At 31.8% G+C, this 13505-nt stretch overlaps 1 protein-coding gene across 2 annotated transcripts; it reads left to right on the forward strand.

The window, feature by feature from the left end:
• Nucleotides 1–6997: 6997 nt before the first annotated feature.
• On the forward strand, nucleotides 6998–12838 carry LOC110862215 (motile sperm domain-containing protein 2). 2 transcript variants are annotated; one of them, XM_022111399.2, is made up of 8 exons: nucleotides 6998–7133; nucleotides 7897–8394; nucleotides 9137–9466; nucleotides 10050–10146; nucleotides 10274–10398; nucleotides 11052–11261; nucleotides 11644–11790; nucleotides 12208–12838. In XM_022111399.2, exons 2-8 carry the CDS (start codon nucleotides 7918–7920, stop codon nucleotides 12403–12405), a joined length of 1584 nt encoding a protein of 527 aa, XP_021967091.1. In that variant the 5' UTR covers nucleotides 6998–7133; nucleotides 7897–7917; the 3' UTR covers nucleotides 12406–12838. The 2 variants fall into 2 exon arrangements, with proteins under 2 accessions (XP_021967091.1, XP_021967090.1); XM_022111398.2 differs by having other exon boundaries at nucleotides 7011–7204.
• The last annotated feature ends 667 nt before the right edge of the window (nucleotides 12839–13505 follow it).

Consider the following 13505-nt stretch of genomic DNA (forward strand, 5'->3'; position numbering starts at 1 on the left):
TCAACTAGACTTCGTCACGGTTGACTTGAAAATTATGAATTTACGTAAATACTAATTTGAAAATATAAAATATGAAAATTAGAATTTTATGATATCAAATTAGTTATTATCAATTATTCAATTACAGATGCAATCAATCTTTAAAATTGCATCTATCTCATTCTATAAATTTTTTTTAAAACTACTCCACTTAACTTACTAATTCTGGCATATGAAATTTCGAAATTGGCGAATATGAAAATCATTAATCTGGATATTATTAATGGCACGAGCCCCTCTCATCACTAGTATATAATTAATTAGTTAATTAAAGTAATTAAATTGTTATTTTTACTTAATACTAGTTCATCTCATAAATTTACTTGATAAATTCACAACTTTGTTAGAAAAGTTAAAAAAACTGCAACAGTTCGAAACCAATATTCGTAATTTTTACGCGATGAAATTGGGTAATACGGTTGTACAGGTAATTGGAAGTCATAAATTTATAATTGTTATGTTTTATATGCTCACATTAATATTTACATTTTCGCCAATTTCGAAATTTTATATGCCAGAATTAGTAAAGTAACTTGAGTAGTTTAAAAAATTGTCATAACATTTGAAATTTTGATGCAATGAGATTTATGCAGTTTAACAGATTTATAAAATCTGTAATTTCCCAATTACTAATTTGATATCATAAAATTTGAATTTTCATATTTTATATGCTCACATTAATATTTATATAAACTCGTAATTTTCGACTAAACTATGACAAAATTTTTGCAAATACGTAGAGTTTCATGGAATTAATAAAGTTGAGTGTTTAAACAATTTTCGAAAAAGATATAATCGTAATTTTTATGTGACGAGATTAATGAAATACAGATTTTGACCTTCTCTATGTGTTTACAATTTGGAAGCTTAAAATAATAACTTTAATTAAAAGGCATTAAATTTTGACATTTAACTTAATCTAATTTAATTTAAACATTTAACCATTAATTAAAAGACCTGATGAAATAATAAACATTGCGAAAGCTAGTGTCACATTTACAATAAATAAATGACCTGTCCTGACAATCTATGCATTCTTCTTCAAAAAAAATTATTTTAATATTTTAATATTTGTTAAAAATTAATATAAATTCATAATTTCCATATTTGCCAATTTCGAAATTTAATTAGCCAAGTTGAATAAGTGGCTAAAAAATGTCACAGTTCGAACCCAATATATTTGAAATTTTAATTCAAATGAAATTCTACAGTTGAACTGATTTTGCAAACCCAGTACTAATTTGAAATCATAAAGTTTTTCTAGTTTTCATATTTTATATTTTCAGACTCATATTTACGTAAATTTAGAATTTTTAAGATAGATATATACAATGAAATAGTGTTTTTTCGCAATGGAGCGATTTTCAAGTTTGATGGCTTAAAATTTCCGTAATTTTTTGTACATAAAGAATCTGAAATAAAATTGGGGAGGCGCATGGACAGTTTTCGCGATACGAGCAAAAATGTGCGAATTTTTTGCTAATTTTGGATTTTGACTCAAACTCGTCCAAATTTTGGTCAAATATCACCGGAAATAATTTTACAAATTATTTTGGACCAGAATTTGGCAAATGACTTGAACCAGTTTTCCAAGTTATTGAATTTTGAAAAATAATTGCATTTTCCATATTATTAATTGAGTAAACCATGACGAAATTTGCGTCCATATGTAAATACTCGGATTTTTCAGTAATTAGTAAAGCTGCTTTGTTAAAAAATGTTCCAGTTCGAACCAAAATAAAAATACTCGCAAATTTTATCTAACGAGATTAATAAATTTATGCAGACTTTGTTTCTCAATCAAATAAGTTTAGGCGGCGTTAATAGCCTAGTATAAATTAAGCTTAAACTACGCATAGTAATTTTCATATTTTCAAATTAATATTTACATAAATTCGACGAAATTGTTGTTTCTGTAAATACCCGTATTTTGACGGAATTAGCAAAATTTCCTAGTTAAAAAGTGTCACAGTCCGAGTCCAAATAAAATATTTTCCGTTTTAATGTAACGAGAGTAATAATTTATACAGGTTTTGCCTTTCTTTGCGGGAATTAGTAAAGTTGAGTAGTTAAAAAAAATGGCAAATTTCGAAGCCAATATTGGCAATTTTTATATAAAGAGATTATTAAGTGTATACAGATATCTGGCATCTCCAACAATATGAAGACTTTAATGTATCTAAAAATCGATAATTTTTAGGTTTACAAAGTTACGAGGGTAGAATTTTGATTTTATTTTATTCCATGAGAAAATATTTAATTTTTACTTATTATTTTGCATCTATTTTAAATTTATTGTGGCGATGAACAGGTTTCAAAATCACCAATTTGAATATATGGAAGAAGGGAAAGTTGAGACACCACAATTCAAACTCAATCCCCGCATGCTGTGACACCTTAATATTTGCACAATATTTTAATAATTTTCATATTCGACAATTTCGAAATTGTATACGCCAGATTGTAATAGAATTAGAATTAATCATGTAATTTGAGTAGTTGAAAAGTGTCCCAGTTCAAAGCCGATATTCGCAATTTTTATGCAAATGAGATTAGTACAGTTGTACAGATCCATTGATGGACCGATCGTGATGAATAATTTGAAATCATAAAGTAGTAATTTTGATACTATCAAATTAGTATTTAGATAAATTCATAATTTTCGACTAAACTATTATGAAATTTTATGTATTTGTGTAAATACGCAGATTTTCATGGAATTAGTAAAGTAATTTTAAATGTGTCATAGTTCGAAGCCAAATAAAAATATTCGCAATTTTATGCAAATTACTTTGTAAGTTTTACAGATTCTGTTTGCCATTCTATAATTTGAAAGCATTAAGTAAAAGTGTTCATATTTTCATATCTGTATTTACATAAATTCATAATTTTCGACTAAACTATGACGAAATTTTTGTATTTGCATAAATACGCAGATTTTCAGGGAACTATTCAAGTTAAGTGGTTAAGGTGGTATAGTATGCGGGTTTTGAGTTTGAATTGTTGCGTCTCAACTTTCCCTTTTTCTATATATTCAAATGGCGATTTTGAAACCTGATCATCTCCGTGAGTTTGTTACAATATGAAGATTTTAATGCACCTAAAAATCGATAATTTTTAGGTTTACAAAGTTGCGGTGGTCTGATCTTTATATTTTTCTTCCGTGAGAAAATACATATAAAATAGACGAAAAATAATCAGTAAAACTTAAATATTTTCTCATGGAAGAAAAACATAAAGATCAGACCAGCGCAACTTTGTAAACCTAAAAATTATCGATTTTTAGGTGCATTAAAATCTTCATATTGTAAAAAAAACTCACGGAGATGATCAGGTTTCAAAATCGCCATTTGAATATAAGGTAGAAGGGAAAGTTGAGACGCAACAATTCAAACTCAAAACCCGCATACTATACCACCTTAAATATGTCACCGTTCGAACCCAATATTTACAAGTTTAATAAAATGAAATTAATTCATACAGCTAAACATATCTTTCAAATTCAAATTCTCAATTTTAACACAACTAATTTGAAATCACAAATGAGTTGATATTTTATATTTTCAGATTAATATTTCCATAAATTCAAAATTTTCCACTGATCAAAATATGCCGAAATTTGTCGAAATATGCTGAAACCTTAATACGCAGATTTTGCTGGAATTATTCAAGTTTAGTTAAAATAAATATTATAAGGTATGATTTACATAAATTCATAATTTTCATTTTCGCCAATATTTTATATTAAATTATTACCGTTCAATGCTCAAACTACCAATTATCAAATCATGGAAATTACGAACAAAATTAATAAACTAAAGAAGCAAAAAGACAATATAACAATAAATAAAAAGCAAAGAGTAATTTGTTCATCTATTTTTAATAAAATTCGTACAACTACCTTTTACAATTTTTATTTCGTGCGTCAAACGTTGACAACGAAATCGATTTGAAAGATTCGAATTTTTCCATTCGAAATCTGAAACACCGAAAAAAAGCTTCAAAATTTCTTTTATTTCATAGTTTCAAACGAATAAATTAAAAAATACACTCTTAGAAACTTGGTATTGAAAAAAACTTAACGGTATTGATACGTGACTCTACCGCCTTGGTATTAAACAGTTATACCATATTGGTATAGAACCGGTATTGAAATTATACCCCATGGTAATAATTTTAATACTAATTGGTATTAATTTTTTTACCACGTAGTATTAACTCAATACCGGATCAATACCACGCGGTAGAGTCACGTATCAATACCAACGGTTATTGATTTTTTTAAGAGTGTAAGGAACAGAAAAAGTTTTTAATGAACCCCAGCAAATCTCATATTAATTGTATTTATCTATTTTTAATTAAAATTTGCGCAATTATCTTCTACAATTTCCATTTTTTGAGATTTGATAAAATCGATTTTCGTTTTAATCGAGGAAAGTAAACCTACGAAATTTCGCAATTTGTATGCAATTCATAGTTTCAAAAATGTTTCAAAAGAATAAATTAAAAAATATTGATTAAAACTTTTAATCTTTTCAGGCGTTAATAAAGAATTCGATCAATCTTTTATCAAGAGTGGTATAGTATTTTGAAAAATTTCTTAAATTCTAATTTTAATTGAGATAAAATCCCTGCAGAAAGAAAACTAGGAGTAAAAACTACGAAATGGCGGATTTCCATCTAATTTTAATTACAATTACATGATTTTTCCCAAATTCCAATTTCGGCGTTAAACTCCACCCAATTAAAATTGAAGATTTGAGATTTTCAGATTTAGTAAAATATTTCGTAGTTAAATTTGAGAGCATAAGGTAGTAATTTGCATACTTTGATATTTTCAAATTTATAAATACATAATAAATTTATAATCTTCATGTTGGCTAATTTCGAAATTTTACACGCTGATTTTGTTGGAATTAGTAAAGTCTAGTAGCCATAAAATGTTCCAGTTCGAACCCAATATTTGCATTTTTTGCAATGAGATCAATTCAGTTATACAGATTCGTAATCGAGTTGAATGGAAGTATTGATGGAAGAATTTCATGATAGCTTACAATGGAGGCGCAAACCATGTTCAGCCCAGATAATTTTTTGACCTTATTAGTTTGAAAGAGCAAGTCTTTACAAACAACATTTGGTTCGGCACTTGGGCCGATGCGCAAATTTCAGCACGTTCTGGGCGCCGCAAGTTTGCAAAAACGCACGATTTTTCGGGCAATCCCCAGCGCGAGCTCAACTTCGTGCGTTTTTGCGAACTTGCGGCGCCCATAACGTGCTGAAATTTGCGCATCTGCCCAAGTGCCGAACCAAATGTTGTTTGTAAAGACTTGCTCTTTCAAACTAATAAGGTCAAAAAATTATCTGGGCTGAACATGGTTTGCGTCTCCATTGTTAGTCGAAAATTATGAATTTTCGCTCTAAATTGCTGTCGAAATGGAGCTGGGAAAAGAGAAACCTGTACAAATTTATTAATCTATTTGCATAAAAATTGCGAATAATTTTATGCGACTCTGAACGGTAAAATATTTAGCTCTAAGACTTAGCAAATTGCATCAAAATCTGCGTATTTACAAACATGCAAAAATTTCGTCATATTTCAGTCGAAAATAATGAATTTACGTAAATATTAATCTTAAAATTATTACTCTATGCTCTCAATCGGGTCTCAAATTGTAGCTGGGAAAAGGGAAACCTGTACAAATTTACTAATCTCTTTGCACAAAAATTGCGAATATTTTTATTCCAAACTGCGAGATTTTTAACTAATCAACTTTACAAAGATCAAAATATGCGTATTTACAAATATGCAAAAATTTCGTCATAGTTTAGTCGAAAATTATGAATTTATGAAAATACCAATTTAAAAGTATAAAATGACTATTTTATAATTTCAAATTAGTCATGGTCAAAATCGAGGTGATGGATCTTTACAACTGTACTAATCTCATTTGCATAAAAATTGCGAATATCGGCTTTGAACAACTACTCAACCTTCATATCACAATCATGAAATCATACCTGTTCACTTTCATGCATTTGAATGATTATGATAGTGAATGAAAATGAATGAAAATGAATTTCTTGTCATTTGAATGAAAAGGACGGAAAAATTCCGTCATTTGAAATGAATGAGTTGAATGAAAGGATTTTTCACTCCTTTCATTTTTCACCCTATGCTTAATACATAGGCGAAGTAAGAAATGAAGTCTGATGAAGTGAAGTGAAATAATATGAATTTGATAGAAAATGACTGAATGTGAATGAAAATGTTCAGCAGAAATCGGTATTACGGCCTTGGGCCTTTTGAATGAAAAATTTTTATTTTCTGTAGATGTATGGTGCATACCTACCTGTTCATTTTCATTCGTGTGAATGATTATGATAGTGAATGATAGTGAATGAAAATGAATTTCCTGTGATTTGAATGAAAATGACTAAACGATTCCGTCATTTCAGATGAATGACTGGGAATGAAAGGATTTCTCACTCATTTCATTTTTCACCCCATGCTTAATACTTAATACTAGATTTAATAAATGGTCAATTCATTTTTGAAGAAACTTATAGCAAAAAAATGGCAAACTTCGCTAATTTTTTTTCAAATCGACTTGTCAGTACCAAAAATTAACTTTGCATTAAAATGTCAAAAGCAGCATTTATCTCAAAACTAAATTGGAATTGATTACATTTTAGAAATTGCATTTGAAGACAATGAATAGGGGTAGAGTGAGATTATCGTCATCCAAAGCACCCTTAATGTCAGAGAAGTGATAATGACAGAGCAGAATCTTACGTGACATCGGAAAAGTGTGGACAAGTTAAAGTCCAGCATTCCAATGGTGAAATATTTATTCCTATCCGTGCCCTATCTTTCTCAGACCTTATCTCCCAACCTTATCTGCAGTATTTAACTTTACAACAGTCCAACTCAATTACACTACAAAGCTTCGTGTGATAAGTACTTTCAATATTACAATTTGTGCATATACGTGATTATTTTTTTCAATGGTATTGAGAAATCGTTAAATTGTCAATCCACCTTTGAATAATTACATTCTAATTGATCAAGTGGGTTCAAATTGTTAAGCGAGATTGTAAGTTAGTCAAAAATTTAATGCTCTTCTTCGTTGTGATTGTCTGCATACAGTGAATCAATTAGTGAAACGTAAAATAAAAATCAATTAATTAGCATACAGTGGCGAGCAAATTTAATTGTACGGTAGAAAAACCGTTCTATCTCGCAATTGGCCATGATAAGGAATTGAAAATTTGCAGAGTGGTAGCCCATAAAGATTGTCGTTGGATGCCGTTCCTGTTGTTTGAAAAGTGTAAAAAAAGTCAATGGTCATAATTTGTTACCTAAAAGCTTACTTAAACTCTTAGAGTGATTTTTTTTCTTGAAGGATTTATTTTTTGATCGATAGCTCAGCCAAATGTAAACACTTTGGTATCCTGTTCAGTTCTATACGATTTTTTAGAAGAGAATTATGAATTTTTTAAAAAGCGAATTTTGCAGATTTTTCTAAATTCTCCGTATGCTAAACTTTTCAAAATTCGTTTTTTTTTAATTTCATAACTTTCTTCAAAGAAATCGTAGAGAACTGAATAAGATATCAAAATGTTCACATTGAACTGAGCTATCGATCCAAAAATAAAGCTTGCAAGGAAAAAAATGACCTCAAAATTGTGACTTTTGGTTTTTTCAACATTTTTCAAAAACAGGGACGGCACCCAACCAAAATCTTTATGGGCAAATTTTCAAGCTGTTATCGTGGCCAATGTGCGAGATAGAACAGTTTTTCTACCGTACAATTTAATTTGCTCGCCACTGTATGTCTGTGATTATCTCTTACTTAGCTTCTGAACAAAGTCGACAAGATGGAAGAAATTAATGCCGTCACCCCGCAACAGATTGCCACACTCAGGAAAAATTTCAATGACAAGGTTGCCTCTCAGTCGCCCGGTTTCCATCCGAATGACCTGGAACGAGTGAAATCGGATGAACTGTGGATGCGAAGGTTTATAGCACACGCAGAATCCAATATGGACACAGCCAGCACCCTTTTGTACGAATGTTGTCAATGGAGAAAGGACTTCGGAACGAATGATTTGGACGACACCAATATTCCAAGGGACCTCTTGGAAAAGGGAGTCCTTTTTATCCGGGGGAAGGACAAGTGGGGAAAGAAATTGTTGGTTTTTAAAGCCCAGAACCACACCAAAGGCACCGTGGAGATTGAACACCTCCAAAAACTTGTAGTTCACGCGTTTGAAAGGATTGAAAAAGAATCTAAGAGCGATCAGATTTCGATAATATTCGACATGACGAATACCGGCTGGAGTAATATGGACATGGTAAAATACAGTTCCTCTTATCAGATGATCCACGATTACCCGCACCACAAGGTGTTCCAAATTATTTATTACCAGTTTAGAAACCATGCATAAATTATGTCACGCAACAGGGGGGAAGGGGTCCAAGGCTCCAATGATATCGTGCCTATGTGAAACATGTTAAAGGGGGGAGGGGGGTCTAGAAAATCCTAATTTATGGATATCCCCTTATTTTAATTTTCACGTAACTAAAAATCATTCAATTTCGTGTCTGGAATTTAAACAATTGAATAAGTTTCACGTCAAAATTAAATAAAATGGATAAAATAAAGGGTTGTAAATAATTTAATACCAGTTAATTCTAATCTTCACAAGAATATTTTAATTTCCAGACACGAAATTGAAAGGTTTTTACTTGTTTTTTTACGTAAATTTCGGGTCTGGAATTTGGGAAATTAAATGATTTTTACGTGAAAATTAAAATTAACTTGTATTAAATAATTTAGAACACCTTCATTTTATCCATTTTATTTTGACGTGAAACTCACTCAATTTCCCAAATTCCCGACACGAAATTGAATGATTTTTACTTAATTACGTGAAAATTAAAATAATCTGGTATTAAGTAATTTAGAACACCTTGTACAGTTCAGGTTATTCGGCTCATGTAATCGTGTAATCACTTAAACCTCTTATAGCAAAAATAGATCAGTAAACCCATCATTTTTTCTTATCATATTTTTAACCCATCATTTTTTTAAAGGATTTTGTTAGATACCTGATTACACTACTGAAAACTTACTACCCGTACTTTGTCAACTACTTGGTAATATTTTCCATGCCGTGGTTGTTAAATGCGGCCTGGAAAATAATCAAGACCTGGCTTCCCGAAAAATTCGTGGACAGAGTCAAGTTTCAGGACAAAAAGACATTAAAGGACTACATAGACGTTGATAATCAACTTGTCGAATGGGGTGGAACGGACAACTATGTTTTCAAGTATGAACCGGCTAAAAAATCCGGGCGAAATGCGGTTAACAATAACTCAACAAATGTACAAAACGGGATGGAAACAAAAACAAAGAGCAATCGGGTGAGACGGCATTTTTCATACATTTTATGTACATTAAGGTGGCATTGTATGCGAGTTTTGAGTTTGAATTGTTATATCTCAACTTTCCCTTCTTCGATATATTCAAATGACGATTTTGAAACCTATTCATCTCCGTGGGTTTTGTACAATATGAAGATTTTAATGCACCTAAAAATTGATAATTCTTAGGTTTACAAAGTTACTAGGGTGGAATTTTGATTTTTTTTCTCCCATCAGAAAATATTTTATAAAACAAGTGAAAAAAATAAGTAAAAACTAAATATTTTCTCGAGGAAGAAAAACAAAAATCAAAATTCTTAATCAAAGATCAATAATTCCTCGTGAGTTAAGGTGCCATTGTATGTGGGTTTTGAGGTTGAATTTTTGTGTCTCAACTTCCCCTTCTTCCATATGTTCAAATGACGATTTTGAAACCTATTCATCTCTGTGGGTTTTTTACAGTATGAGGATTTCAATGCACTTTTATTCTTTTAACGCTTTATCAATTACCCATAATTATCTTTATTTCTTGGCTCAAATCTGCCCATGTTATCTCGAAGTCTATTTAAAACTTTTAATGTAGGCCCAATTTGCCGGAAATGGAAGAACAAGTACCGAATACTCCGACCTAAGTCCGGACAGAGCTTCTGGTGGCACAGCAATTCCGAATTCCAGCTCAAGTAAGTACATATATACGACCACTAATACCAGCAAAATTCAAAACCTTGATCCGTATTACACATATTATGTAAAACCTGGACATTCCTTACATACAAATATCAAACTAATCCTGAATTGATTCATTAGACAACTGCCTAGTAGATGTCGAAGATCGCGTTATGTTCCGACCCAGCGAATCCGCCGATGATGAATATGCTGCTCAGTTAACTGTACAAAATATATCTCCGAATGGAGACGCGCTTATTATTAAGGTATGTAAGACAAGTTCATGTCATTCTGGTTTGGAGGAAAATAAAGGAAATACGGGTATCAATGCGATGGTGTCAAATGTAACCCTCAGATTTGGTGGAAATTTTAAAATTATGTGGTCCAAGTTATTACAAACAACGTTTCTTGAGCCAGTTCGAGCGATGGTTGCACTGTAAATAAAGTTGAGTAAAATTGCCACCAAATCAACTATTGAGTAAAATTTACCCTGACAAAGGTAAAATTTACTCAAGATTGAGCAAAAATCTTTCAACCTTGAGTAAATTTTACCTTTGTCAGGGTAAATTTTACTCAATAGTTGCTTTGGTGGCAATTTTACTCAAAATTGAGTAAATTTTAATCAAATTTATTTAGAGTGTGAAATTTGTCAAAATATTTGAGGTCAAAGTTGAAAAAATGGACGATTTTTACCAAGCGGAGGAAGCAAACAACTTGAATTCTCTTCTCGTGCTAAAAATCGCATATTTTTTAAGTTTATCCTAAAATATTTTGGCAAATTCTGACCATCGCACAAATTGCCTCAAGAAACGTGGGTTGTATTGACTTGGACCACATAATTTCAAAATTTCAACCAAATCCGAGGGTTACACTTGACACGATCGCATTGTACATAAATATGTAAATTGCATTTATGTAGATTAAGACCACGTCTCCATCGCGGTATCGAGTAAAGCCGATAATATTTGTACTGAATCGAAATGCAAAAGGGTTTGTGAGCCTTGAAACCCACTCCGGAGTTGCAGCCGCGACCATGACGAAGGACCGATTTCAAGTACAAGTTGTTATAATTCCGCAAAATATGCTGACCTCTGTAGAAAACAGTAATGATTTGGGACATAATTTTCGGGTAAGTTAATTTGTCAAGTTCATACCTGTTCACTTCATTCATTTGATTTATCATGATTATTAATAAAAATGAATTTCCCGTCATTTGAATGAGAATGAATTTCCTGTCATTTGAACGAAAATTATTGAAGGATTCCGTCATTTCGGATGAATGACTGTGAATGAAAAGATTTCTCACTCATTTCATTTTTCACCCTATGCTTAATACATGGGGCGAAGTAAGAAATGAAGTCCGATGAAATGAAGTGAAATGAAATGAATTGGAATGAAAATGACTGAATGTGAATGAAAATCTTCACTCAGAAATCGGGATGACTCACTTTTGAATGAAAACTAAATTTTTGAACAGGTACGCACATAACACGTTTTTCCAATTTTTACAGCAAATCCTGCACAGTGGGACACAATTTGAGACGTATAGGGTAAACGTTGCTGTTGAGGCACGACCAGGAGATACGGGAACGGCAGGAGGCTCAATTGCTATTAATGATGAAAGACTCCGACGCGGGTTGGAAGACTTGGAGAGAAAGGTATATTCAACTTTCTTTTCGATTAAGAAGGATAGAAAAGGAGGAATGGCATTCATTAGTTTCGGGATTTTTTTGCCTTTTATCCTTCTCTTTGTTCATCACTCTTAGAAATTGGGTTACGATTATAACCAAAAAGTAAACGCATCTGACTCTACCGCCGTGGTTATAAATTTGTCATTAAGTGGCAACAATTGTCACTGACTAGACTAATTATAAAGTTTCCCCGACTTGGTATTAAATTGTCACCAGAGGTAATAAATTCATAACCAGTTGGTGACAAAATTTATAACCACGGCGGTAGAGTCACATAGGTTTACTTTTTGGTTATAATCGTAACCCCATTTCTAAGAGTGTTCTAAAACCCGTGTTGAGTTCGACACAGTGTATATGTAAATTGGTTCTGAACATTTTTTCAAGATTACGGACTCTGTGGGCAAACAAGTTACTGCAAAAATTGATCGAATCGAGCGAATGTTGATGATTGCGGGTGCCTTGATGGTGATTCTATTTGCTTGTCTTTCTATCTACCTTTGGAGATTGACAGGAGAAAATTGTGCAAAAAGTTGTGGTGGTGGGGTTGGACTTTCTTCGAACTCCATTTCCGGAGATCTTTAATCCCCCAGCGTTTGAATTTTCACATTTCATATTTTCAGATTAATATTTACATAAATTCAAAATTTTGGACAAAAACTATGAAGAAATTTTTGAACACATGAAAATACCCTGATTCTAATAGAATTAGGAAAAGTGAAAGGATAAGGGTTCACTTTTAGTACTTGGAGGGGTCCAGATTAGGCCTTTTTTGTCTTTTTGCGGACAAAAAAGGCCTAATCTGGACCCCTCCAAGTATTAAAAATGAACCCTTATCCTTTCACTTATCCTTACTGCATAATTTAAATATTGTAATATAATTAGTTGAGTTGATTAGTAAAAAGAAAAATGTAATAATTCAAAGCTAAATAAAACTATTCGCAAACTTTGTACAAAGATTAATAAATTTACATAGGTTTTTCGGGGCTAATTGCAATAATCGGCCGATATCCAAACAGGAGAAAGCGTCAAGTAAAAAAATGTTACGAAAAATTTCCCAAAAATGTCACCTGCTTTTACTTTAATGATGACAATATTATTTTAAAATCATAATGCATATTTCCATTAAGTAAAAACATGGAATTTGACAATTTTACAAAACTCTTTGCATGCTACCAGCTCCCGATCCCTCCAAAAAGTCAGCGATTTGCTGTTCTTAAAATTTTTAGCTGCACACTTAAAAATGTAATGGTACATGGTAAGATTTTGAACGAATCGAGATCAGTTTCCGGTATGATACATACGACCCCAGGTAGAGGATCCAACCAACTTTTGGGGTCAATCGGACCACTCCCCTAGCACCTGGGGGCGTAGTCCTGGAAAAATTAACTTTTACTCAACTTGAATCATCCACACATGAAATCATACACTCTAAGAAACCCGGTAACTAAGTTATTACCAGGCGGAGTATCTATGTGACTCTACCGCATGGTAATTAATTTATTATTGAGTGGTAGACATTTTGTTACCAACTGGTAATATTTTCAAATTTCGCGACCGGGGATATTACTGGTTTGGTAACCAAATGTCAACCACTCAATAATAAATAAATTACCATGCGGTAGAGTCACATAGATACTCCGCCTGGTAATAACTTAGTTACCGAGTTTCTTAGAGTGTACCTG

Source organism: Folsomia candida, unplaced genomic scaffold (assembly GCF_002217175.1).
Source record: "Folsomia candida strain VU population unplaced genomic scaffold, ASM221717v1 Fcan01_Sc050, whole genome shotgun sequence".
Taxonomy (NCBI): domain Eukaryota; kingdom Metazoa; phylum Arthropoda; class Collembola; order Entomobryomorpha; family Isotomidae; genus Folsomia; species Folsomia candida.

What these genes read in the sequence shown, in the direction of transcription:
- LOC110862215 (XM_022111399.2), top strand. Translation starts at nt 7,918, where the DNA reads ATGGAAGAAATTAATGCCGTCACCCCGCAACAGATTGCCACACTCAGG. An exon ending in GAGACGCGCTTATTATTAAG is followed by an intron (nt 10,399 to 11,051) that starts GTATGTAAGACA and finishes GCATTTATGTAG; the next exon opens with ATTAAGACCACGTCTCCATC. An exon ending in ATTTGGGACATAATTTTCGG is followed by an intron (nt 11,262 to 11,643) that starts GTAAGTTAATTT and finishes CAATTTTTACAG; the next exon opens with CAAATCCTGCACAGTGGGAC.